The sequence below is a fragment of the Elephantulus edwardii genome, unplaced genomic scaffold (assembly GCF_000299155.1).
Source record: "Elephantulus edwardii isolate Elephantulus edwardi_28Jun2011 unplaced genomic scaffold, EleEdw1.0 scaffold00103, whole genome shotgun sequence".
Taxonomy (NCBI): domain Eukaryota; kingdom Metazoa; phylum Chordata; class Mammalia; order Macroscelidea; family Macroscelididae; genus Elephantulus; species Elephantulus edwardii.
This window is the reverse complement of record NW_006399853.1, coordinates 10,782,285-10,808,871: the sequence shown is the minus strand read 5'-3', so window position 1 is coordinate 10,808,871 and position 26,587 is coordinate 10,782,285. Positions and strand designations below refer to the sequence as shown.

The 26,587-nt window shown below is 43.6% G+C and overlaps 1 protein-coding gene across 1 annotated transcript; it reads left to right on the top strand.

Moving 5' to 3' along the window:
• Positions 1-6,619: 6,619 nt before the first annotated feature.
• On the top strand, positions 6,620-26,097 carry NARS (asparaginyl-tRNA synthetase). Its single transcript, XM_006891739.1, has 15 exons — positions 6,620-6,663; positions 7,566-7,648; positions 11,286-11,351; positions 11,452-11,544; positions 11,631-11,720; positions 13,413-13,491; positions 14,912-14,982; positions 17,128-17,214; positions 19,064-19,285; positions 22,392-22,591; positions 23,226-23,361; positions 23,594-23,707; positions 24,731-24,862; positions 25,167-25,298; positions 25,937-26,097. The coding sequence occupies exons 1-15, from the start codon at positions 6,621-6,623 to the stop codon at positions 26,066-26,068; spliced, it is 1,680 nt and encodes a 559-aa protein (XP_006891801.1). The 5' UTR covers position 6,620; the 3' UTR covers positions 26,069-26,097.
• Positions 26,098-26,587: the final 490 nt, after the last annotated feature.

Sequence of the window (26,587 nt, the reverse complement as noted above, 5' to 3'; positions counted from 1 at the left end):
GCACAAGACAGGCTGATGCCATTGAGCAACTATTTCATATAGAAATTATCAAATAAGAACCTAATGTGTAAAACGTCACTGAAAACACATTCACATATATATTTCCCCCAGTGATATGAAGAAATTTCTGAGCAGGGCTGAGATAGAGCCCTACAAGGATTTGAAAGATAATTCTCAGAGTGTTAGATTGTATGAAGCGTTTGAGGAATAAATGTTTTGTAACCAAAGATCGCCACCTAGAGGTTCTTCCCCAATGGTTCCACTTTGCTGAGCTCCAGAAACTGGCTTCTCAGTAATGATGGATGATGGGCGTGAAGTGATGCTTAAGAGATTCTAATGTGATAGGAAAGTGCACCCTGATGGAATCTAAGCACACTTTCACAGTTGCTGCCATCGTGTGAGAAGAATAAAGCTTGGGGAAAATGGCAAGATTGCTTCTAAAAGCCCTGTCAAAAACAGGATTCGTGAGAAAGTTATTGCTGTAATAAAAACTGGGGAACACAGAAAAACAAAACATCCTGTCAAAACAGAAAGAAAAAGAATTGCACAGGAAGAAGTTGAAACCCTTAAAGAATTATCTTCTTGGCTTAAGTAGACATTTCTTGAAAGACATACAAACAAACTACAAGCATATGAAAAGATGGCCAGCAAGATGTTGTTGTGGTGGTGGTGGTGGTGGTGTACCACTGAGTCAGAACTGACACAAAGCTGACCCTCCAGCAGATTTTCAGGAGCTGTAATCACATGGGATGAGCTGGTGGATTTGAATGGAGGGACTTCAGGTCTGCAATGCAGATTCTTGCCTCTAGGCCATCAGAGTTCATAAGAAAATGTTAGTGAAATGCAAATGGAAACCACAATGAAATAACACTTAGTACCTAGTAGAAACCATGGGGACGAAGGTCCAAGGCCTTGACTTTGGCAATGGACTTTTAGGCATGGTACCAAAGCACAAACAGCAGAAGATGTGCTAGATTTTCATTATAAAGTTCAGGCATCAAAAGAACCTTATTCAGAAAGTGAAAAGACAACCTACCAAGAGAGAAGATGGTTAGGAACCATATGATAAGGGTTTGATTTCCTGTGTATGAAAAGAACTGCAGATCAACAAGGGAAGGTTAACCCAACTTTAAAAAATGGTGAAAGAACTTGGATATTTCACCAAAGAAGAACAAGTGGCCAATAGGCACAGGAAAGGCTTAATGGTAATTGACGTTACCCACTGGCACTGAGTCAGAACCAGTGACCTCCATTGAGCTTCCAAGGTTGTTAATCCTAATGAGACAAACCTGCCCACTGAGTTATGGGTAGAGTTGAACCACCAGGGACACACAGCCTTCTGCTTAGTAAAACAATAAACTACCAACGCCACCACCAGAGGATTTCAATACAGACTACAGCGAGAAAATACTTCACACCCATTCATGGTCTTCATCAATTAGATGACATCTCATAGTGACCTATGAAATCTCTCAACTTGTGTCATCCCGACTATTTTTTTATTTGCTCAAGCCTATTGTTACATTCCCTGTGTATCTTGTTGAAGGTCTTCCTCTCTTTCTCTGACCTTCAATTTCCCAGCATGCCATCTTTCCCCAAGCACTGGCCCCTCCTGGCACCATGGACAAAGTCTGTGAGATGAAGTTTCACGATCCTTGCCTCCAAGGAGCACCCTGGTTACACTTTTTCTAAGACAGATTTGTTCGTTCTTTTGGCAGTCCCTGGAATGTTATTCAATATTGTTCTCCAACACCAGAATTCAAGGCATTTATTCTTCTCTGCTATCTTTAGTCGTTGTCCAACTTTCAGATATCTAGGAAGCAATTGAAAAGACCAGGCCTTGAATCGGATGCACTTCAGTCTTCAAACTGACATCTTTGCTCTACAGTATTTTTAAGAGGTTCTTGACAGCAGCTCCTCAGCCATTAGGCCACCAGAGCTCCTGCTAGATGACGATTCTTGCTGAAAGAGAACCAGCTTCTTTAGTGATGTACTCAGCATGTGGATTAAATAGATATGGAGAAAGGCTACAGTCTTGACTCACACCTTTCCTGATTTAAGATCTTGCAGTATTCCCATGCTCTGTTCAGACAATAGCTAAGACAGTCTTGTTGATATGTGCCGTTGAGTCATCTGCAACTCATAGCAACACTATGTAGAACAGCTCTAAACCTTGCTCTATCCTGTGCCAATATTATTGTCTCTAACACACCTACCCCCATTACTGCAGTCATGGAATCAATCCATCTCGACTGTCTTTCTCTCTTGCACAGATTTTAAACAAGCCTAATTAAGTGTATAATCAAGGATGCTTTAGGAAGACTATTAAATGGTCCAGGAAGTATTAAAAGAAGATGGAAAGAATATACTGAGTCACTGAATCAAAAGGAATTGGCAGACACAGAAGAATCTCATGAAACAACATATGAGCAAGAGCCTATGGTGATGAAGGAAGAAGTTCAGGCTGCTTTGAAGGAAATAGCAAAAAATAAGGCCCCAGGAATAGATGGTACCAATTGACATATTTCAGCTAACAGATGCTGCCCTGGATGTGCTCACCAAGTTGTGCCAAGAAATCTGGAGAACAACCACTTGTCCAACTGACTGGAAGAAGCAAGAATTCTGGAGCTTCATCTGACATATTTTGGCCATGTTGTAAGGAGGGACCAGTCCCTGGAGAAGGACATCATGCTTGGTAGGGTGGAGGGACAGCGCAAGAGGGGAAGGCCTTCTATGAGGTGGATTGAGTCAGTGACTGGGGTAATAGGGATGGGTGTGTTGGAGACAGTGCGATTGGCACAGGACAGAGCAGAGTTTAGTGCTGTTGTACATAGGGTCGCTATGAGTCACAAGCAACTCAACAGCACATAACAATTAAGTGTTCTGGAATTCCCATTCTTTTCAATGTTACCCGTAGTTGGTATGATCCACACAGTCATATGCCTTTGTATAGTCAACAAAACACAGAAAGACATTCTTCTGGTATTCTTTGCTTTCAGTGAAGACCCATCTGAAATCAGCAATGATATCCTTGGTGCCATAACCTCTTCTGAACACAGCCTGAGCCTCTGGAAGTCTAGTCTGTTTTGGATCACTTTTCAAGATTTTACTTACGTGTGAAAATAATGATTTTGTTTTATAATGTCCACATTCTGTTGGATCTTTGTTGGGAATGGAAACAAATACGAATCTCTTCCAGTCCATTGGCCAGGTAATTGTCTTCCAAATTTCAGGGACAGACTGGTGAGCACATCCAGGGCTGCATCTGTTTTATGGAACATGTCGAGTGGCATCCATACTAAATAGATTAAAAGTTATTTTGATAGATCATTTCCAACTATGAATCTGGCACAAAAGGAAGTTTGGCAATTTGCATTTTGTGCCCGTGGTGAAACAAGTTCTTTCATTGTTGATACAGACATAAACTGACAAAATCTTAGGGACAAGAGTTTAGCAATATTCATGACAATTTTAAATTCACATACTCTTTGACCTAGTAATCACATTTGTCGTATATTTATCCTGAAGATCTACTTGTTCACAAGAAAAAGGGCACGTACAATCACTGTACTGCACTCTTTAAAAAGTTTGGGATAACAGAAATCAATCCTAGCATCAATGACATATGGCACATTCCTTGACAGTTGTGCTGTTATGTGCCTTCGAGGTGGAACTGACTCATAGCTTACCCTCAAGCAGGTTTCCACGGGCTGTGAATAGCAGCAGAGGAGCCTGCCCATCTTTCTCCTGTGGAGCCCCTGGTCGATTCAAACTGCCTGTCTTTAGTTTGGCAGGGTAACACCTTATTCAATAGGCCACCAGAGTGTCTAATGGCACTTAAAGGGATCAAAGAAAGACCCAGATGAACTGCTGTAAAGTGACACAAGCCAGCTGCGCAAGTGTGTATTCTCTATAGCTAAAACTAGAAATTATTTTTAAGACACAAAAAGGGTAACTCAGATTCTCTTTTTGCTCAGGACACACATTGTCTCCCTATCCCACAATGCTCTCACTAGGATGGCTACTCTATGCCCTGGCCTGATGGGCACAAGCCTCTCTAGCCCCAAAGGATGCATTGCATTCTCTTGCTTTTTCTTTAATAGTGGTGAGGTCCTCAAATTTTGCTGCTGGATCTGGTCAGTTTGATGGCAAATCTAGGCAACCCCCTTGTGGACAGGCTAACATACTCTATTCATATATTCCTCCCCATCCACAAGGCAGAGTCAGTCACTGGCCAGGGAAGCCGTTGTAAACAATAAACTCCTAACATCACAGGACTTCTCATCCCAGATAACCTGTTTCTCATCACCAACTGGAGAGAATCTTAGTGTTCCTTTGCTGAGGCTTCCTTGCCATTGAAAAGCCACCTTCAGACGCATGAAAGGAAATTGCCCATCTTTCTCCTGTGGAGCAGTTTGTGGATTCAAACTGTCTGCCTTTAGATTGGCAGCAAAACTCCTTATCAACTAGTCCACCAGAGCCCCCTAGGTTTTCAAACAGCAGCCATAATTTTCTGAAGCTGCCATAAGCTCGGGAATGTCTCCTTGTATTTCTACAAAAGGATCAGAGACATGACATCTGACCTCTGAAGCACACGTGGGTGAGTTTTTCAGTCTAACATTTCTCATCAGGAATTAATTCTCCTCCAAGGTGATAAGAATCTACCTTTAGAATAGAGGTTGATCTGTCGGCCCGGGGTCATCTTACAGCTTCATTATAAAATGGTTACGCTGAGCTAAGCAACTTAATGAACACATCAGTCCATGGTAATGCTATAGGAGGTTTCAGGTTACCATTCATTTTGGAATTCCCACCCACTTTCAGTTTCCTTATTCAAAATTTGTGTGGTCAACATAAAAACCTCAATGTTCATTGAGTAGTTTAATAAAGAAAATGCTCAGAACCGTTTATAAAAGTTTTGTTTCAAGTTTCTGGAAACTTGTATCAAGACTTTCACGTCTTTCCAGAGCTCTAACTGCTGACGGTAAACACCTTGCTTGTCAACCAATCAAATGCTGCACAGCAACTGCTGACGCTGCTGCTTTTGCTCTAAAGAACTCCCCTGTGTCCCTGCCTTCAGAAGACTTAGTTTCACTTTCACACTATGTTTCCCAGCTCAGATCGCTTTTACTTCTTCACAAAAACATCTTGCTACAATTTGAACAGACTCAAATTTGTTCTTAGATATTTACTGATGTCAGGATTACGGGGTTCAAAGAAGGCATTTTGTCTTCATTGGCTCTGAGAAGTAAAGGACCCAGTCTAAGGCCTTTAAGTTCATCAGTCTCCAGGGACTTATAGGGGCTTTGAACATAAACTCGAATGCAAAGTCCATCTACTTGCATAGAGCTCTTGGAGACAATGAAGGATGTTTCATTTTGTTCTCAATAGAATTCATTTTTAGGAACTCTGGTGCTCTAGTCTGTGGTGAGTCGCAATGTTAACCTAAAGGTGATGCCTCTGTGGATTTAAATTCACCAGCAGAGCTGCAGGAGAAAAGATAGACAATCTCCTCAAGTGGCATTTGTAGCCTTAGAAAACCCACCAGACGTTCAGCCTTGTCTCAGTTCCAACACCACTGCAATGAATTCCAAGTAGTCAGTGAAAGAGAAGACGACCTTAGATGAGATGGACAGCATCTCATTTCCGACTGCAGCATCTCATAAGAGCAACAAGGGGGTGGAGATGATGATGACAATGACGACGATGATGATGATGATGGCTCTGGCTAGGGAAAGTTCCCATCTGTTGTTTATAAGGCTGCTATGATAGTCATCAGCTCAAGGGCACCAAACAAGGACGTTCCCAGTAGTAGTGGGAGCTCTGGTAGTGTCGTCCATAAAGAGTTGTAGTGGTAACTCAACGGTTGCAAACCTCCATAGGTCCGAATCCACCAAACCACTTGATAGGAGCAAGAAGTGTAATTTCTTCCTGTGAGATTTACAGCCTTGGAAGCCCTTCAAGGTCCGCTCTGAGTCAGTTCTAACTCGATAGCAATGTGTTTGTGTTTACTCTTGGGTATTTTTGAGTAATCTCAAATTTACTTTAAAATATGCCATGCTCCAAAATACAGGAATTTAAAGCATCTTCATATTTCAAAGGAGGCAATGCGTGTGAGGTAGGCCTATCCCTCTTTCCCATCCCCACGTCTCTGCCGCTCCACTGTACAAATGATGACATCCGTTTAACACGTGCTTCTGCATCTGGAGATGGATGGATGCATCTGGAGCAAGATCTTCGGTTTGGTTCCCAAGTGGAAGGGCTAGGGAGTCATCTACAGCCAGGGGAGGAACTGGAAGATTCAGGAGGGAAAGCTTGGCAAATGCAGACAGAAGGGAGCAGCCTCTGGAGACTCTGCGGATCGCGGATGCCGGGCGCATCCCTAGGAATCCATAGAGCAGTGAGCCGGGTGCACCCTGCCGCTGAGGACCCGGAAGTCCTCCTGCCCTGACAAAGCATGGCGGCTCGAGCGACACTTGCCCACTTCCCAGAGCCAATGGAGTGCCGGCGTTCTGGTGACTCATCGGCGCGACCAGGGCAGCGACGTTGTATGATGCAACCGCGGAGTGGAGGAAGCCGCGGGTGCACGTTGGGTTGACCAGGTGGCTGCAGAGGAGGTTATGTCCTTGGAGGTGACCAGGGCTACCGCAGGGATGGTGTTAGGTGAGTGAGTCTCGGGGACCCTGGTGTTGGTCAGTGTGGCGGTGCCTCTTCCCTGTCGAGAACCCCGTGCGACTTGTTCGGCCCGTCTCAGCAGCCCCCCTAAAGTGCTGGCGAAGTCGGCCCTCCGTAAAGACGTGCTCAGTGGACCAAGGGGACCCCTGGCCTCTCGGCGGGCCGGGCTGGGCTCGAACCCTGGGTCCAGGGGCTGGATGGAGGCCGACGAATCCAGTGATGCAGTGCGACTTGGGCGCTGGGAGTGCACCCCCACATACGTTATTCTGCAAAGTGATCGGAAGGAGAGGACTGGAGAATTAGCACTTCTCTCCTACACATCCTCCTTTTTTGGAGACTTTCATGGAGACCCTCGTGCGAAAAGATTAGAACTGTATTGATGTCACGACTCTGATTTACTAATTGCTAATCCTTCTGGAATTTGTTTCATCTCCCTACTTGGCTTACTTTTAAAGACCAGAGGGAACCAGATGGGCGGCGTTTTCCTCCGTTTTTGGTTGAAGAATGTGCTCTATCAGATAAAGTCTCCAGGGCCACCAAGGTCCAAAATACAAGACGCCACCCTAGCTCTGACTCGACACTTTCCATGCTCATTGATTACTGGGGACTCAAGTGGTCAGAAGCAGCCTCACAAATGAACATCATTCACATTCCAGTTGAAAGGCTAGATCTGCAACTTTTGTGCTCATAAAATTGGGAGATAATTTGAGGCTCATGAAATGGGTAAAGAATTGATTTACTTTCTTTTGGACTGGGGAAGTTTTTACTAATCAGATGCTATTTCAGTATATTTTATGAAAGATAAAGAATAGATGAAGTAGTTGTAGTATGTGCTGTGTTGTGGGTTTTGCCAAAACGTGTAATCACTTTTTTTTTTTTTATAAAAACAGGCGAGCTCTATGTCTCAGATCGTGAGGGCAGTGACGCGACAGGTGATGGAACCAAGGAGAAACCGTTCAAGACAGGTCTAAAGGTAGTGTCTCCTCTCAGGAGAACAACATTGCATTCATTGATGACTTGTGTCTAGGTTTCTGTGACTTGTCTAAAATGTTATTTAATACACTAGATTTTAAAGAGAAGGTTCCACAAAGTTTGGAGCACTGTCAGTGTGCACATCTAAGAGTGTTAGATGTGCCATGTCTCAGTGTATTCGAAAGTCTTATTTAATTTTTGTTGAGATTTGAGTGACAGTTTACAGAGCAAATTGCTTTTCCATCCTTCCACTCATACACGTGTTGTGTTTCATGACCTTGATTGTAGCGGTGTTCTTTCTGCTGACCTCCTTCATTTTTATTAATCCTTCTGCCCTGCCCCTCCCTGCTTTCTAAGCTTTATGCCTGGATGCCATCTATTCTTTTGATCTTATGTGGTTGGGTTGGTTGGTCTAAGGATTGAGTGGCTCTCTGGTGTTATTATTTACCTTCCAGATTTATTTCTTGTTTGGCTACGTTTTGAGCCAAGAGAGCGAGTCTGGTTTCAGGATGACTAAGAGCCCTAGTTTCAGAGATTAGTTCCTGAAAGGCACTAGTTTCTGTCAGATGAGTAAGCCTGGCCGTTTTCCACATTGTTCACCCACCCTATTCAGGACCTTCTACTGTGTTAGAACACTTTTCAAAGTTAACTTCTCCTTACCATGTGGTATTTATTGCATCTTAGGTCATTATTACTTTTCTGCTCCGTCTCTAATGAATCAGAGTGCCAATTTTTCAGTCTGTGGAGAGATAAAAATCCCTTTCCTTCCGCCACATCTGCTCAGGTTTCTTCAGACAGACTCCTTAGAGGCCTTTTGGTGGGCCAGCTCCCTCAAAGTGCAGCCCTGAGCCTGAGCCTGGAAACTTAGAGCCTGATTTATAGTGACTCACAAGTTGTTCTTGTTGTTAGGAGCTTTTGAGTATGACTAATAATGACTCTTATGAACAACAGATGTAAACCCTTCCTATCCTGTGCCATTCTCATCATCTCTGACACCCTTGAACCCATTGCTTTAGAAATTGTACCAGTCCATCTCATTGAGGGTCTTCCTTTCTTTCACTGACCTTCTACTTTCCTAAGCATGATGTCCCTCTCCAAGGAATAGCCTCTCATAAAACATGCCTGAGGTATGTGAGACGAAGAGTCATTGTCCTTGCATGCAAGGAACACTTTGGCTGCACTTTTTCCAAGATCTAGCTGTTCTTTTGGCAGTCTGTGGGGCATTCGGAGTTCTTCTCCAGCACAACTCAGAGATATCAGTTCTCCTAATATCCTTGTTCATTGTCCAGCTCTCAATAGCATAGCAAGTGATTGAAAAGACCACGGCCTGCATCAAGCATGCCTTAGTCTTCAAACTGACATCATTACTCCTCAATAATTTGGAGAGGTCCCTAAGAGCAGACTTACCAATTGCAGCCTGTCTCCTGATCTCCTGACTGCTAGTACCAGGGGTGTTGGTTGTCCAAGCAGATTTAAATAATAGACAATTTCATTCATTTCTCCATCTATCGTGTTTCTTATCAGTCCAGTGGTGAGGATTTTTGTCTTCTTGAAATCAAGGTGTCATCTTTAGTGAAGGCTGCAGACCTTGATCCTCTGTGGCAAGTGCCTCAGGTCCCTCTCACATTTGGTGAGCAAGATGTGTCATCTTTGTCATGCAGGCTGTCTGTTGATGAGTCTTCCTCCTGATGCCACACTTTTCTTCAGAGTCCAGCTTCCTGAATGATTTGTTCATCATACAGATTGAATAGGTACGAAGAAATACTACAATCCTGACACATACCTTTCCTGATTTTAAACCGTGCAGTGTTCCTTTGTTTTGTTTGGACAATGTGTTCTTGGTCTACGTATAAGAATTGATCCATTTCTCAGAGGCTCACACTCAGTGGTTCATCAAGCTGGAACTTAGAGAAGCTACAGCCTGAATGCTCCTTGGAGACAAAGATGACGAAGTTTTGTCTCCTATTTTTTGAGCATGTTGCTAAGAGAGGTTATTTCTTGAAAAGGAACTTAAACACTTGGGAATGTGGAGGGACTGCGATGGCAAGGAAGATCCTTGACTAGGTGGGCTGACGCAGTCCCTGCAGCTGTAGGCTTGAGTGCGTCAGAGACTGAGGATGGCCCAGGAGCAGACAGGGTTCAGGTCTGTCACTCATAGGGTCGCTGTGAGTCGTACGCATGGAACAGCAATAAGACGTGGAGAAAATGAAGCCAGGGTGCCCCTTGATGGCAAGAATGGTGAAACTATTTCACATACATTGGGCATTTTGTAAGGTTGGGACCAGTCCTTAGAGCAGGGCATCGTTCTTGGAAAAAAAGTGATTTAAAAAAAAAATATTTTTCAGGTCTAGAAACTAGCTATATAGAAGAAATATTTTTTTTTTACAAAAGAATTCTCTGTATCATTCACTTCCTGGTGATTCTCAGTAAAAATACAGAGAGGCGTGGCTTGAGACGGCTGCAGTTTTTCAAGCTGTTCACTCCCTGCATCATACTCTGTTGTTTTTTTTCAGTCTTGGTGTCTCCGTCCTTGGTTTACAACAGAATAGGAGATCCTGTTTGTTTACAGGGCTTGTGGAAGAGGCGCTGGACTACGTGGAGCTCATCACATGGAACTGTCAACTCCCTGAAGAAATAAATTTTTATAGACTTCAGATTTTACCAGCAGAGAGTAACACTTTAAATGTCTTGGCTGACTTAATCACTTGTGAAATATTTTTAAATATTCATTTTTCACCTACTTTGAACTACTTTTTTTTAAGCACAAACTACTAAATATAAATTAAGACAACAAAACGAATGTATGTGTAATACAACAATAGGGAGCTCTGGTGGCCCCGTGGGTGAATATTAGCACTGCCAACCCAAAGACAAGAGGTTCAAATTCCTCTGCCGCTCTGCAGGAGAAAGATGGGCCTCTCTCATGAGGTCTGCAGCCTCGGAAATCCTGCTGGAGAGTCAGGAACGGGTCGGTTCCTACTTGATGGCACAACAACATAGTACAGCCATTCTTGGCGTGTGTCAGTATCAGTAACAAGAGATATTCCATGTGTTGTTGTTTGCCTTCAAGTTGAGCACAACTCATAGCAACCCTATGAACAAAAGGCCTGAAGCCCTTGTACAACCATCAGTATTTATCAACGTTCATTGAGCTTCCAGGAGCATGTTGTTTAAGAAGTGGAATGTTTTTAAATCCAGCTTTATGCTTCTGCCCTTAGCTATTGTGTTGGTTCAGAAATCTCTTGCATTCTTCCTTGATTTCTCAGCCCGGGCTCATCTTTTCAATGTGATCTCTAATCATCTGCTCTGTGGTTCTGCCTCTCTTCTCTTGTCCATATCCCTTGGTGGTCTGTATAACCATTTGAAATCTGTCTAGTTTGTTGGTACAGGGAAGTTAACAATGTAACCAAGCTTATTGGAATTGTCAGTGAAAGAACCTGATTTTATTCAAAGCAAAAGCCTTTTGTACTTTGAACCAGCCGTTTGGTCAACATTAACTTTTGACAGCTGGGGCCTTTAGGATTTTTCTTTTACTCTTGATGTTCTAGATTGCTGGGGGTGCCTTCTCATTAAGGCATTATTTTCGTTTTCAGTATTATAAAATGTTAAAAACATTTCTGTTCTTTTCTCCATCCAAGGCTTTGTTGACAGTAGGAAAAGAGCCATTTCCTACCATTTATGTCGATTCACAAAAAGAAAATGAGGTAAGAAAAACTGGAAATTTTTAAGAGCTATGCTTAGTGAGTAAGTTTTCGTTAGAACACAGAAATCTTGATAAAACTGTCTGTCTGTTTATTATTCTAGAGGTGGGATGTTATTTCTAAATCACAGATGAAAAACATTAGAAAAATGTGGCACAGGGAACAAATGAAGAACGAGTCCCGGGAGAAGAAGGAGGTGAGCAGGGAGAGAGCCACAGTAGACATTGTTCAAGTGCAAATCCTGGAGACCGTTTTAACCAGTTGCTTTGTTGTTGAATCTAGGCAGAAGACAATTTGCGAAGAGAAAAAAACCTGGAAGAAGCAAAGAAAATCACCATTAAAAATGATCCGGGTCTTCCCGAGCCAAAATGTGTAAGTCATGTGTGATGTTACTGATCTTTTCAACAGGAATTCCTGAAGTGGCAGACCTGCTTTGAGCTCAGGAGGGCCCGGATTTGACCACATTAAAGCATCGTTTCTGTGATTTTATTACAACTTTTAAAGAATTATGAGGCTGGATCTTTTGGGGTTCATCTCATTAGAGGTGGCCCTTAAGAAGCCTGGGTTTGAACTGTGAAGGCCAACTGTTGATGTGTGTATTTTACCCCCGTTGCTGTTATGATGAACTTAAGTGTTTGGAGTATCCACTTCAGACCCCACGTGATGCTAATCATTGCCCTAGACGTATTTGTCTCTGGTATACTTGGATTTTTGACTGCACAAGAGGCCAGCACCTTTGACCTCTGCTTTGTTAAAGGGTCAGCTGTATAAATTTGGTGATTACATTCAACTTTTTGAGCCCTGGAAAAAGTCCACAGCTGAGGTTCCCAGGCTGGATGGTGTCAACTTGAATGATTTTACCTTTTCTTGTTGGAACAAATGAGGTCCTTGAGATCTAAGATTTTCATGTTGTTGTTATTGTTGTGTGCCATGGAGTTGGAGTCGACCTATAGCTGACCTTCTGGTGGGTTTTCAGAAGGAGTTAATCCTACAGGAGGAGATTGCCCGTCTTCTGTGGAGCAGCTGTGTGCCTTCGGGATTTCAGTGCAGCTTCTTGCCACTAAACCACTAGATCTCCCAAGATTTTCATAGTTTTTAAAATAAATAATATGCAGGAAGACTTGTGAAATGGAGCTCACGTTTTCTGCATTCTTTCCAGAGCCCAGCTGGATGCTGGACGGAATGGGCGTGGTTGGTGTTAAAATACTGGTTACTGTGGTGGGTTTTCATGTTCCTCCTTCCTTCATGCTGTTTCCATTCACCGTCCTCTTCCTCTGCTGTCTCACCTCCATCAACAAAACAAAAATTCCAGCGTTTGCGAACTTCCCAGGGCCCTGGACTGAGGGGGTTAAGGAAATGGTTCCATGTGGGCAGTACTGTGGAGAGGAAGTGCCTCATCTGTGACACAGCACCTTTGTTTACTAAGGATGTTTTTAATCCAGCAGTGTCTTAAATTATCCCTATCTGTGATAGCCTTCTAAACGTTGCCCATTGTCAGTGTTGTCCTAGGGGAAAGGAGGCTGACTTATGTCTGGGGTTTGGGATTGTTGGGGTTTTTTTTCTTTTAAAGGCTTTGAGCTGTGGTGCTGGAGAAGAGTATTGAGGGTACCATGGACTGCTAGGAAAACAAACAGATTCATCCTGGAAAGGGTCAAACTGGGCTGCTCCTTGGAGGAAAGGATTCTGGGGGCTTCATCTAACATACTTTGGACTTGTTACAAGGAGGGACAGGTCCTTGGAGAGGGTCATCATGCTTGGGAGGGTGGAGGGACAGCGCAGAAGGGGAAGGCCCCCTATGAGGTGGATTGATTCAGTGACTTGGGTAATCGGGATGGGTGTATTGGAGGCGGTGCGATTGGCACAGGACAGAGCAGAGTTTAGGGATGTTCAACGGCACATAACAACAGCAACAATAATGATAAAGTTCTTTGGTTCTGATCTGCATTTGAATGACTTTCTCCTATTTTGCACCATTTGTGGATTTTAGACCCCAGTCTGTTCAAGTGGCATGTGATGTGTCAAATGAATTAATTGGTCAAATGCTGTTTATTTTTCCCTTCCTAGGCGAAGATTAGTGAATTAGAAGCTCATCGAGGCCAAAGAGTGAAGGTGTTCGGTTGGGTCCACCGGCTGCGCCGGCAAGGTACTTAGAGTCACTTGTGTCTTTAACGTTGAATGTTGCTGCTCTGAGACAAAGAACATAAAAAATATTTACTTAGTAGTAATCATCGGAAGCTGGGTGCAAGCAATCACAGAAATCAGGAGGGAGCCAGTAAATATTTGCCGAGTTAAATGTCATTTCATGAAACCCAGAGGATGGATTAAAGGCGGTTCAGAGGCAGATCTCAGTCTGAGCCCTTGCAGCGGTGTGGACTTTTAGAATGACATATTTACATTTCACGCCTCTCTTTCTTGGTCCTGATGACTTTGTTTTCTCCTATTATTATTTTACTGCATATGTCTTCTTATTACGAGGTTATTAAATCCTATGTAAAGAACCGGGTCAGGAATGAGAAAATGAATGTACTTCAGTGCATACTCCCACTATGTACCCAGGCATCAGAACACAGTTGTCGTTTGTTAATAACACAGTTAGTATTTTATACAGTAATATTATATTACTACTGAGTATTTGAGGGAGCTCTGGTGGCCTGGCGGCAAGAAGCTGTGCTGCAATCTGAAAGGCAGGGCCGCGGTTCAGGCCCACCAGCTGCTCTGTGGGAGAAGGATGGGCACTCTCCTCCCACGTGATTCCTGCCTCTGAAAACCTGCCGGAGGGTCAGCGACGAGTCCGTTCCGGCTCGACAGCACACAACAGCAGCAACAATTGCGTATTTGTATTCTTCTGCGTTGTTTTCTCAAATCCTGCGTGGACTTTGTGCATTCGGGGGAAGGGCAGACGGTGAGCCTCCTGTGTTGTGGGGTGCTGTCGTCTTCACCTGTGCCTCTGAGGGAGGATAAACCGGAGCACACACTCGTTTTCTTATTCATGCCCCGGTTCTTTCTACATAGGATTTGACATTCGCTTACAGTATAAGCCCGTGCAAAAAAGTAATAAAACGAGGAGACAACACTATCAGGACCAAGAAAGGTCACGGTGAAATATAATTACACGCATTATAAATGTTAACACTGCCTCCATGATGCCGTTTAGGATTTCTTACTGACCTTCTCTGGTGGCCTAGTGGTTAGGAGTTGTGCCGCCACCCCAAAGGCAGGCAGTTCAAATTCATCAGCTGTTCCATGGGAGAAAGATGAGTCATCTCCTGTGCGATTTATAGTCTCTGAGAACCAGCTGGAGGGAGGGTCAGCTCTGGGTCTAGCCCAACTTGATGGCACACAACAACAGTGTTACTATAGGTGTACTTCTAATTTGAACTTTGGAATTGCTATATGTAAGGTCAGATCATGCCAGAATGTTTTGCTGTGGATATTTTCAATATCCACAACTACAAAATAAATTCTTTTTTAAAAAACAGGCGAAAAAAAAAAAACAACAACAGGCGAGATTGCTTTGTAAGGCCCAAGAGTGGTCTGGCTAACTCCCAGCTTCTCCTTTCCAGGGAAAAACTTGATGTTCCTTGTGCTGCGTGACGGGACAGGCTTTCTCCAATGTGTCTTGTCAGATGAGCTGGTCAGTGTTTTCTCTGATTTGTAACTGAGTTAAGATTTCTCTCAGCAGGTTCCTTTATTGCAGATTTGGGGAGTTTTATTTAGGGTATACATTTTTTTAAACTTAAGGAATTGTTTCAGTCAACACATCCAGACATTCTGTCTGAAGAGACCTTGTGTGCCTGTCACCAGCTTCAGTCATGACCAATCTGGCCAGTTCTTGCCCAGGGATTTCCCCAAGACACCATTTCATCCAAATACAGGGTTAGTGTAGCTCTTCAGGGAAAAAAAACAACCCAAAACTATATTATTCTCTGTTACCCAGTCAGTTCTCCAGATGGCACGCGTCATGTCAGTTTTTTTCCTCTTTTTTTATTGATTGGAATGAGTGACCTGTTTCAGTCATGGCCCCGCGTGGCATCAGCCTCCTGTGTGCTCTCCCCCTCTCGTTCTTGTTTCCCCTTCATCCTTTTGTCCTCTCGATTCCTACCCTCTGATCATTGTCCCTGGGCTCCTGCTGCCCGTGTGATCTTGTGTGTGTGATTGTTCTGAGGACTACGCCAGGTTTAATGTTCACACTGTAGATCTGTGTGTTTTTTGGCTGGAAGTTGTACCACCGAGGTGAGTTCAATTCCAGGCTCAGAGTTATGTTGGGCCGTTGTCTTGAGGGTTCCACCAGGCTCCACCAGACCAATAATCCTTGCCATTTTTATACATAATGTCTATTTAAAATTGGTAGGGCAGGTTATATTTGTTTTACACTTTTTGTTTTTAGACTTGGTAGTTCTGAATGAGAATCCAAACAGATTGTATACCCTATTTTTTATTTTTTTGTTGTTGTTGGGTACCATAGAGTCAGCCACCAGAGGTCCCTCTATTTACCTGATATGTCTGTGAAATCTCTTTTATCTGTAACAAGTATCTTTTTTAAAAAAAAAAAAAAATTATTGTGTGTACCACCAAATTGGATCTGACCGGTATAGGAGGAGATTGCCCCTCCTTCACCAGCAGAGCATTTGGTGGATTCGAACCTCATATCTCTAGGATTACAGTGCAGCTTCTTGCCACTAGGCCACCAGAGCTCCCTACAAGTACCTCTTAACTTTTTTTTATTTTATTTTATTTTTTTATTTTTGTTGTGTGTGTGTGTGTGTGTGTGTGTAAGTACTGTCAAATCAGCTTTGACTGGTACAGGAGGAGATTGTTCCTCCTTTTCCAGCAAAGCATCTGGTGGATTTGAACCGCACACCTCTGGGATTGCAGTGCAGTGTCTTGACACTAAGCCGCCAGAGCTCTTTTTTTTCTTCCTTGCTATTGATTTGTTGAAAGACACCTGGTCATCTGTCCTGTGAACTTTCTCTAGCATGTTCTTATATGTCTTCTGTATTTCTTGCAGGATGGAGTTTTGGGTCTGATTACATTCTGCTTCTGTTTTTTGTTTTGTTTGAGGGGTAGGCTGCCTCCTGGCTGAGTCTGGGCACTTCAGTTACCTCCCAACAAGAAGCAGACAATGGCCGGCTGACTTCTTTTATGATTAGTGGGTTCAGGTGTTGACAGCTTGATTCCTCTACTAAAAAGTTCCCCATCACTGTTTTCCTAATGGTTTTAGCGAGTATTAGTGATCATAACCTGGATGGGCTCTGTTTATGATTTTAACAGTCTGGATTTGTTTTTTAAAGGAATTGTCTACATTTGTATGATATTTTCTTACATCCTTTATAATATGCATATATGGAAAATGCGTTTTTACATACATCTGTGTGTCTGGTGGCCTAGTGGCAAGAAGCTGCACTGTAATCCGAAGGCACACGGTTTGAATCCACCACCTGCTCCACGGGAGAAGGAGGGGCAGTCTCCTCCTGTATGTTTAACCGCCTCTGAAAACCTGCTGGAGGGTCAGTTGTGGGTCGGTTCCGGCTTGACGGTACATAACAACATCACTTGTGTCTAAATATATCTAGAGGTTACACTGTCTCTTACAGTAAAAGCGATTTTGTATGAAGACTAGAAATTAATGGGTATCTCACTCATTTCACCAGTATCAGAATATGCGATTGTGTAGAACTTGAGCTTCCTGTGTGTTCCAGTATGTTCCCATAAAGATGTGACACGTTCCCATAAAGACGTGACACGTTCCCGTTAAAGACGTGGGCTTCTGTCCTTACAGTGCCAGTGCTACAACGGCGTGGTCTTGTCCACGGAGAGCAGTGTCGCGGTGTACGGCATGCTGAATCTTACCCCAAAAGGCAAGCAGGTGAGTGTGTCGCTTCCTAACTGCATAAAGCAATAGGCTTGTTTGTTTTCCGTCTATGTGTGTGTTCATACCTTTAAAAAAAAAGGCATATAAATTAAAAGTATGTTGCACTTGGTAAACTTCCTGTGCCTTTTCCTACTGAGCCCTGGTAGGGTGGTACATAATGGATTGAGTTGCTCACCATTAAAGTCGGCATTTTGGCAGTTCAGATCCACCAGCCTCTCTGAAGAAGGCCAAGCAGTCTCCTCGCATGAAGATTTACAGCCTCGGACCCTGGTTGGGGAGATTGGCTATGAGGAACTGACTCAGTGTCAATGGTGTTGGTTTGATTTTATTTTTCCAAGGAAATCCATGCATACAGGAACTGTGCAGCTCATAAGAGGAAAAGAGCTTGGGATTTTCCAGTTTGACAGAATTTCTAAATCAGCCTCATGGGCTCTTATGTAACTGCTGTTCTCTGAGTGTGAGTAAGTTTTCACTCAGATGGAAGTAAAAATTTAACGCACGCTTGTCAAGTGAATTCACTCTTTTCTTTCTGTAGGACAGAGCAGAACTGCTCCACAGAGTTCATAGCCCTTCTAGAAGCTGACTGACTGCCCCCTTCCCTTTTCTCCCGGGAGGCGGCTGGTGGACTCCTGGGGCTGGCCTGTGTTCATTAGCCACTGCATCCCTGTGGTGACGGTGGACAGGCTTATACAAACCACTGCCCTGTCGGCTTCCAGTCCAGCTCTGTATTTCCTGAGCCACTAGGGCATCGGGAACCCTGTGCAGCGGGGTGACACCTTCCTGGCTTCTCTCCGAGTCAGAATCTGCTGGTAGGTGTAGAACAACACCGACCTGCAGGCAGCCACCTTGCCTGTCTTCACAGTGTGTCACCTGGGTGCCTGGGTTAGCGACAGTGATTAACCTCAGCCCATCTCACAGCAGAACATTACATTTTCCTCCCCTAAAGTGACTGGTGGGTTTGAACCACCAGCCTTTCAGTTAACAACCCTTTATACCTCTAAGGCTTCTCAAGCTTAGCAATCCTCTCTCCACAAATACAGGAAAGAGCAGTATAATCTAAACCAGACCCTTTCTGAAGAGAACTTGAAAGCCACTTTTACAAAAAGCTAAATATAAATTGTATTTTCAGAGTTGATTGTTCTCAAGCCAACAGTCCTTGCTGATAATTTCAGTTAAAAGACCTTGGACGTGCTGTTGGTCAGAGAATAATGGACTTATTTAACCAGCAGAGGGAGCCAACAGAGTCCAACTGGTGGATTGGAAAAACTGATCTTCCAGAGTTCATGTGCAATAGTCTGTGTGCTAAGAATAAATATTTGGTTAAAGGTCATGGAATTGTCCTTGGAAGTCACGTGATTGCAGAATAGAGTGATTGTTGTTATCATGTTGTTGCCTGGTGTTTAGCACCAAATGAATTAACATCTTTTATGATTTGTGGGTTTTAAAATTAATTCCTTATATTGAAATATTAGGGAGGATTTAAGTGTTTACTATATGTATTCCAGAGCAAAACAGCTTTTAGTAAAACCTGTGCATTTAAGGAGTCTTCCAGTATGAATAACTATGTTACATGATTTGTTAAGACTGGAAAGAGACACCAAGATGTTGCAGTGGTTAGCTACCACAGCTTGTAAGTTACAGATGACTGTTTCCTAGTTTTTGCTTTCCTACATTTTAAAAATGTATGTATGATTAGGGTAATAATAATGAAGTTCTTAGAAATCACACCAAAAAAATACTGACATTGACCAAAATCTTTAGTACAGAATACTTTTAATTTTTATTCATTCTTTTACCCTTCCTCTCCCCCCCCCCTTCCCATTCCTCCACTTTTTAAATTTAGGCTCCAGGGGGCCATGAGCTGAACTGTGACTTCTGGGAGCTCATCGGGTTGGCCCCTGCAGGAGGAGCTGATAACCTGCTCAACGAGGAGTCGGACGTTGACGTCCAGCTCAACAACCGGCACATGATGATCCGCGGAGAAAACATGTCCAAGATCCTGAAGGCCCGGTCCATAGTCACCAGGTGCTTCCGGGACCACTTCTTCGACAGGGGCTACTGTGAGGTCAGTGTGTCTCCTGCATCTTTTGCTAACAATATGTTTATGTTTTTCAAAGAATTTATTATTTTATTGCTATGAAAAATAAGCAGAGCAGAGCACACACACACCGCCTCACGTAATCTCTGCGTTACAGTTCAGTGACAATGTTCCTCAGATTGTGCAGCCATTCTCACCCACCTGTTTTCCGTTGTTCCTTTCCTGATGACATAAACTCACTGTCCCCGGGAGTTCCTGTCTGGTCTTTTGAGTTGCTGTTGTCAATTTAATTCTAGACAGATCTTAAAAGAAAATGTTCAAGGAATATATTCTTTTTGTAAAATTAAAAAAAGTTTTAAATTTTATTTTTATTATTTGTGTGTGTGTGTGCGGTCAAATCAGATCTGACTGCTGTAGGAGGAGATTGATTGTTCCTCTTCAGTAGAACATCTGGTGGATTCAAACCACTTACCTCTGGGATTGCAGTGCAGCTTCTTGCCACTAGGCCACCAGTGCTCCCCTCAAGGAGCATAATTCTTTACTAATTCATTTAAACAGCTCCTTTGTTCTTTTCTTTCAAACAGAAGTTTTTTGTGTTTTTGGTGAAAATTCACCAGCAAATTTGGTTCCCATTTAACTGTTGCTTTACAGCTTGCTGAGACAGTGGGCACATTTCCCAGGATGTGTTAACATCCTCAGTTCCATGTGGGATGTTTCACTTCCGGTTTCCTGGCTTCCCAGCCTTGTTAGTCTTTCATCTTTGCTTCAGAACAATTGTTGAACGTTAGATTTCATGTTGTTGTTAGGTACCGTGGAGTCGAGAACGACTCATAGCGACCCCGTGAACAAACGATCTGAACCCTGTTCTATTCTGTGTCATCCTCACACTTCCTGACACACAAGAGCCCATTGTAGCAGTCACAGTGTCAGTCCACCTGGTTTCTCCTGCTGTTATTGAGAATATGGACAGCAAAACAGACACCAGATCAGTAGATGGCCTATGTACCCCTGTGACGCTGGCCGCAGTGAACTGTATCAGCGCTCATTCATTCGATGGCCTGTGTACCCCTGTGACGCTGGCTGCAGTGAGCTGTTGCAGTGCTCATTTGATGGTCTATGTACCCCTGTGACGCTGGCTGCGGTGAGCTGTTCCAGTGCTCATTTGATGGTCTATGTACCCCTGTGATGCTGGCTGCGGTGAGCTGTTCCAGTGCTCAGTCGATGGTCTATGTACCCCTGTGACGCTGGCTGCAGTGAACTGTATCAGGGCTTATTTGATGGTCTATGTACCCCTGTGATGCTGGCTGCAGTGAGCTGTATCAGCGCTCATTTGATGGTCTATGTACCCCTGTGACGCTGACCGCAGTGAGCTGTATCAGCGCTCATTTGATGGCTATGTACCCCTGTGACGCTGACTGCAGTGAGCTGTATCCGTTTTCTTACCTCCTTTATGAATTCTTCCCTGTTAACATCAGTCACCTGCCCCCTTGGGCTCCTGTCTAATCTTTTTTGTCCCTTTGATCCCATGTGGATAGATAGTGCATAAGAGCATCATGCTCACAAGTGGAGCGTTTTCACTAGTTAATTTAAACTGTGTAATTTACATCCTCTGAAAACACGCTGAAGGATCAGCTGTGAGTTGGTTCCAACTTGACATCATTGAACAGCAGTTGCTTAATTTATAACAGCAGTAATTCCCAGGAATTATTTTTGGTTTGAGGTTTAATGACTGCTTAGAGGCAATAGTTTGGGGATTTATCCAGCTGCCATGGTTCTAGAAAATCTGAATTGCATGAGAATTTGAGGTTCTTTTCTTCATCCCCCACCCCCTGTTTGGTTAAGGTTCTTCTATACAACCTCACCAGAGTACTGAAGAGCAGTGCTGTCAGTCTGGAGACTAAGGTGTACCTGATCTAGGCCATAGTCTTCAGAATTACTTGTTATGCATCAGAAAGCTGGACAACGACTAGGGATGATAGAAGGAGATTTGATGCCTTTAAATTGTGGTGCTGGAGAAGAGTATTGAATATACCATGGATTGCTAAGGGAACAAACAGGTTTAACCTGGAGAAAGGTGAAACCAAGCTGCTCCTTGGAGGCAAGGATTCTGACGCTCTGACATACTTTGGGCATGTTTCAAGGAGGGACCAGTCCTTAGAGAAGGACGTCATGCTTGGGAGGGTGGAAGGACAGCGCAGGAGAGGAAGACCCCCGATGAGATGGATTGACTCAGTGCCTGGGATAATGGGGGTAGGTGTGTCAGAGACAATAAGATTGGCTCAGGGTAGAGCAGAGTTCAGAGCTGTTGTACGTAGGATTGCTATGAGTCACAAGTGACTTGATGGCACTTAATAACAACAGCAACATACAATCTTTTATCAATATACTCAGTTATCATAGTTGGACACTATCCTGTTTTCTGGTCTCAGCAGAAGAGGGACACTTGGAGGCCTTTACACGTTCTACCTCTGCCTCTCCTTTCCTCTTTTTCTTCAGGCAATAGAAAGTAGTTGTGGAACCCTGCATGGCCATGTGCTTATAAGACCCAAGCACTATGCTCTGAACCAGGAGCTATTTGGCTAATTAATTGAGACGTTCCATGAAATGAGGTCCCATAACGTATGTAATTATACATAAGCAGCCTCAACACCTGCCTTTTTGGTTCTTGGTTTAAGACATTTGTCAATTCCAGTTTTCACATGTCTGTCTCTCCAGATGCTTCGCTGGAGAAGGAGGGACAATCTCCTCCTATACCAGTCAGATCCGATTTGACGGTACACAAAACAATAGTTAAAAAAATTAAGGGAAGAAGCTGCACTGCAATCACACATGTCTGTCTCTAAGGGCGCTGTGGTGTCCACATGGGTAAGGAGAAGTGTCCCCAACGTTGGCCCAAGTCCACCAGCTGTTCTAAGGGAGAAAAGGCTAGGCAATTTCCTGGGCAATTTACAGCCTCTGAAAACCCACTGGGGGGTCGCTTAGGAGTCTGTTCCAAGTCACAGTAGCCAGTTTTAGAGAACTTGTTGCCATATACGCATTATATTACATTATTCTGCTGAGCTGACAGGAGCTCTTCTCTGCTGCTTGGCGTGTTCTCGGTAGGCGCTCATTGACACCCCTTTCCTTTGAGCAGGTCACGCCTCCAACACTAGTGCAGACCCAAGTAGAAGGCGGCTCCACGCTCTTCAAGCTCGACTATTTCGGGGAGGAGGCGTATCTGACACAGTCCTCTCAGCTCTACCTGGAGACCTGCCTGCCAGCGCTTGGTGATGTGTTCTGTGTCGCCCAGTCCTACAGGGCAGAGCAGTCCCGAACCCGGAGGCACCTGGCAGAGTACGGAATGGAGTGTCTGTCTGTCTATCTGTCTGCCTGTCTCTCCCTCTCTCTCTCTTTAAAGAAAAAAATATGTAGGGAAATAGTTATGTTTAGAGGTAACTTGTGGTTGCTGTGATGCTAAACATGTGATAATGGTTACCCAGGGTGGACAGTGTTTGGTGGTGCTCCCCGATTAAAACAAGCTTGGAAGCAGGAGTGGCATCCACTTCCAAAATAGCCTGTCTCTGGAAACTCTGTGAACTTGGAGAAACGATGAAAGTTATATAAGTGTTCAGGTCTTTCATTCCTAGGGTTGTTATGAGTCATCTATGACTCGACAGCATTTAACAACAACAACCACAAGGTAAATAATGTCCCTGTATAAAAGTTCTGGAACATGAAGGACAATTGCACAAATGAACAAACGGGTGTGTTCTGAAGCTGTGCCTCTCAGGCCCTGGCTAAGCTCAGTTCTTTCATGGTCCTTTGTTCCTCTCTGTGGTGAGAAGTGGGACGTCTCACGCCCGGGAGGAAGGGGCCTAAGCTAATTTGCAGAGTTGGAGCTGGGCTGGCAGGGGTGGGTTTTGCCTTTCCCGGCAAGTCATTAAAACTGCCACTCAAGCGCACCTCTGAAGAGCGTCCTGTGCTTCAGGTACACTCACGTGGAAGCCGAGTGTCCATTCCTGACCTTTGAGGACCTCCTGTGCCGATTGGAGGACTTGGTGTGCGACGTGGTGGACAGGGTCCTCAAGTCCCCCGCAGCAAGCTTAGTGCGTGACCTCAACCCGGTACGTTCAGTGCAAGCAAAAGTGTGAGATTAATCCTGCCTAGTACTTTCCTAGTGTTTTAACTTAAGCATAAGATAAGCTTCATATTTGTTTTCTGTTTTCAGCAATGTCTGCATTTTGTCCTAGTCTGAGGATATTTTATGGTAGTGATGAACTGTTTTATAAAAATGGACATTTGAGTCGGCATCAATGACTTCTTTTCAGTATGCTCTGCTTTCCCTTTTGACTACAGAAATTCAAGCCCCCCAAACGGCCTTTTAAGCGGATGAACTATTCAGATGCCATTGTGTGGCTTAAAGAACACAATATAAAGAAAGAAGATGGCACATTCTATGAATTTGGAGAAGTACGTGTTCCTTTCTGATCCTTATTTCAGAGTTGGCATTGTGCTTTCCTGGGCTGCCGCTGTGAATGCGTGCCAATGAGCCCATTAAAATGACACCATAGAATGGGGTAGAATTGCCCTGTAGGTCTCCTGTGCTGTAATCTTAAAGGGAGCAGACTGCCACATCCTTGTCTCACGGAGCTGTTAGTTGGTTTGAACCACTGACCTTTCTATTAGGGGCTCCTTAGTGCTGATTAGTAAATCAGTAATGTAGGAGGCTTTGCTTGTCCTTAGCCTAATGACAGTAGCAGACCTTGCATCGTCAGGAGCCACCGAGGACTCCTTGCGTTCATTGCTGTCCGTTAAGCCACAGGAATGCGCCTTTTCTGCAGACCACTGTTTCCACTCTGTTTTCTGGGACAGGAATTTTTGTTTTTAATTTGAATTTATGAGTGGTTTAGTGAAGGGAGTTTTGAGAGAGAAACAGATTAACTTTATTCATCATCTACTAATGGTGTCATTAAAATAAATTTGATGTTAGTTACTTATCTCATGACTACGTCTTACTTTCATTAAAGGCATAGCTGATTTAAGGTAACAGGAAAGAAGTCCAAATGACAGACAAGAAGAACTTAGAGATCAGTGCTCTGAACCCAGGGTGTAGGGGTTGTTGATGAGCTGAAGCACTCACTGATCACCTTAGTTCTTTTGATACGAAGTGGGCCCCTTTCCCTTTGGAGCTCAGTAAGACTGACTGCTGAAAACACGGGCTGAGCAGTGTCCAGTGACAGATAGTGGCCGATTGTTCTTGGACTCTTTATTACTGAAGCAGAAAGGTGCTTGAGAGGCACCAGAGAAAGAGGCAGATCTTTTTGTCACAGTTCACTTAGTAGCTGTGAGTTCTCAAATGCTGTTTTTTGAAAGAAGTTGTTCTATATATTACACATGTGCGTTGGGGGGGGGGGGCTGGCTGTGGGTGGGAGAGCTGCATCTGTCTCCTTGCCTTTGGATCTGGAAGTGTTAATGAATCTTGTTTAACCTCAGGATATCCCGGAAGCTCCAGAGCGACTGATGACAGACACCATTAATGAACCCATCCTGCTGTGTCGGTTTCCTGTAGAGATCAAGTCTTTCTACATGCAGCGATGTCCTGAGGACCCCCGCCTTACTGAATCTGTCAGTCATCAATGCACATAGTCTCGGTCATTTTGCTTTTTAAGGGGCTGAGGGGCTGCCGTTTGAGACCAGAGCCAAATATTATAAGTATCAAATGACAGTATTTGAAGGAGTGATGTTTTTCTTCCACTCCTGATTGGGGCTAAAAATTGTTAAAGAATAGAATTTGATTTGAGTAATCAGAGTGCTTCCTTTAGCTCTGGGAGCTGAACTGTCATTTCTGTTTACATTATGAAGTGGTGCCATGTCAAGAGAACCTGCTGGTAGTAATGGTTAGCTTTCTCTTCACTCTTGTTATCTGAAGGTGGACGTGTTGATGCCCAATGTTGGTGAGATTGTGGGCGGCTCCATGCGTATCTGGAATAGTGAGGAGCTCCTGGCAGGCTACAAGAGAGAAGGGATAGACTCTACTCCCTACTACTGGTACACGGATCAGGTACAGACATTCTTAACACTCCGTAAAGATTTGTCACGATCATCATTCTGTGTAAACTGAAAATTTTCCAAGGAGAGAATTCAAGGTACTTTGATGTTTAGTGGGCTGTATTTGGTTTACAGCTCTCCTAATGTGGTCTGCGAGAGAAAGGGGTAGTATCCTCCTGTGCCCTTTATACTTGGAAATTCAGTGAAGGATCCACTATGAGTTGGTTCTTACACCATGGCAGTGAGTTGAACTGTTGACTGTGGCAAGTGACTATTGGCAGCTTTGCCTTTGGTCAAGTTATCTGTTAACTTCGTCTGAAAGCCAGTTAAGCAGCTGACTGGCTTGCTGTTACTGAGTTTCACAGTATTGCTATTCCAGGTCATTAGACCCTTTTCATATCTAGTACTACAGTTCATTTTCCTCTGATAAACATGTCTTGACTTAAAGAATTTGAAATCTCTTCTTTATAGGGTGGTAATTAATCTGTGGTTTGTTTTCTCTATTCTTTAAAAATTGGTCCGTTAGGCTTAGAGATGAAGGGGAGGAATTGGCAACCACCTTGGGCAACCTCCTTCCAAAGTAAAAACTTTTAACTCTTCTGATGACATTTTAAAGTGGCGTTTACTCCTCTCCTTCTTTTTTTTTAACAGAGAAAATACGGCACGTGCCCTCATGGAGGCTACGGCCTAGGCTTGGAACGATTCTTAACTTGGATTCTGAACAGGTATCACATCCGGGATGTGTGTCTGTACCCTCGATTTGTCCAGCGTTGCAAACCATAACCAGCTCCCCCCAAAGCCTTGAGGAGAAAGCGCAGTTCATGAAAGGAAATAGCTGCCGCTTTTGTAAAACAAGGCCAACGTCTTCCTTTTTTGTTTTATTAGGGTACAACAGTATGCATTTCCTCTTTTCCCCCCCCTTTTTTATTTTATTTCTACTGCCATAAAAAGTTATCTAAATTACTTACCATGTACATTGATACCACCATTTTAAGAAAACAAAAACTCATTGCAAAAGTTGGGTCATACATGAGGCACGTAACTGTAATTCTGGGCATCTCTCAGCATTTTGGTATCCAACGTAAGAACCTAAGTTGTGCACACACTGTACTTTTAAATAATTTTTAATTGTGTTCTATGACATTCCAGTGACTTTATATTTCTGTTCCTTTTAAGTGTAACTGGAATTCTTTTCTTTTATCCTTTTATTCTATCAATGAGTTTTTTGAGGGGAAAAAACCAAAAAACACCTCACAGGGGAAAATTGACTATGTCATAAAAATTTGCTAGTTTCAAAATAGG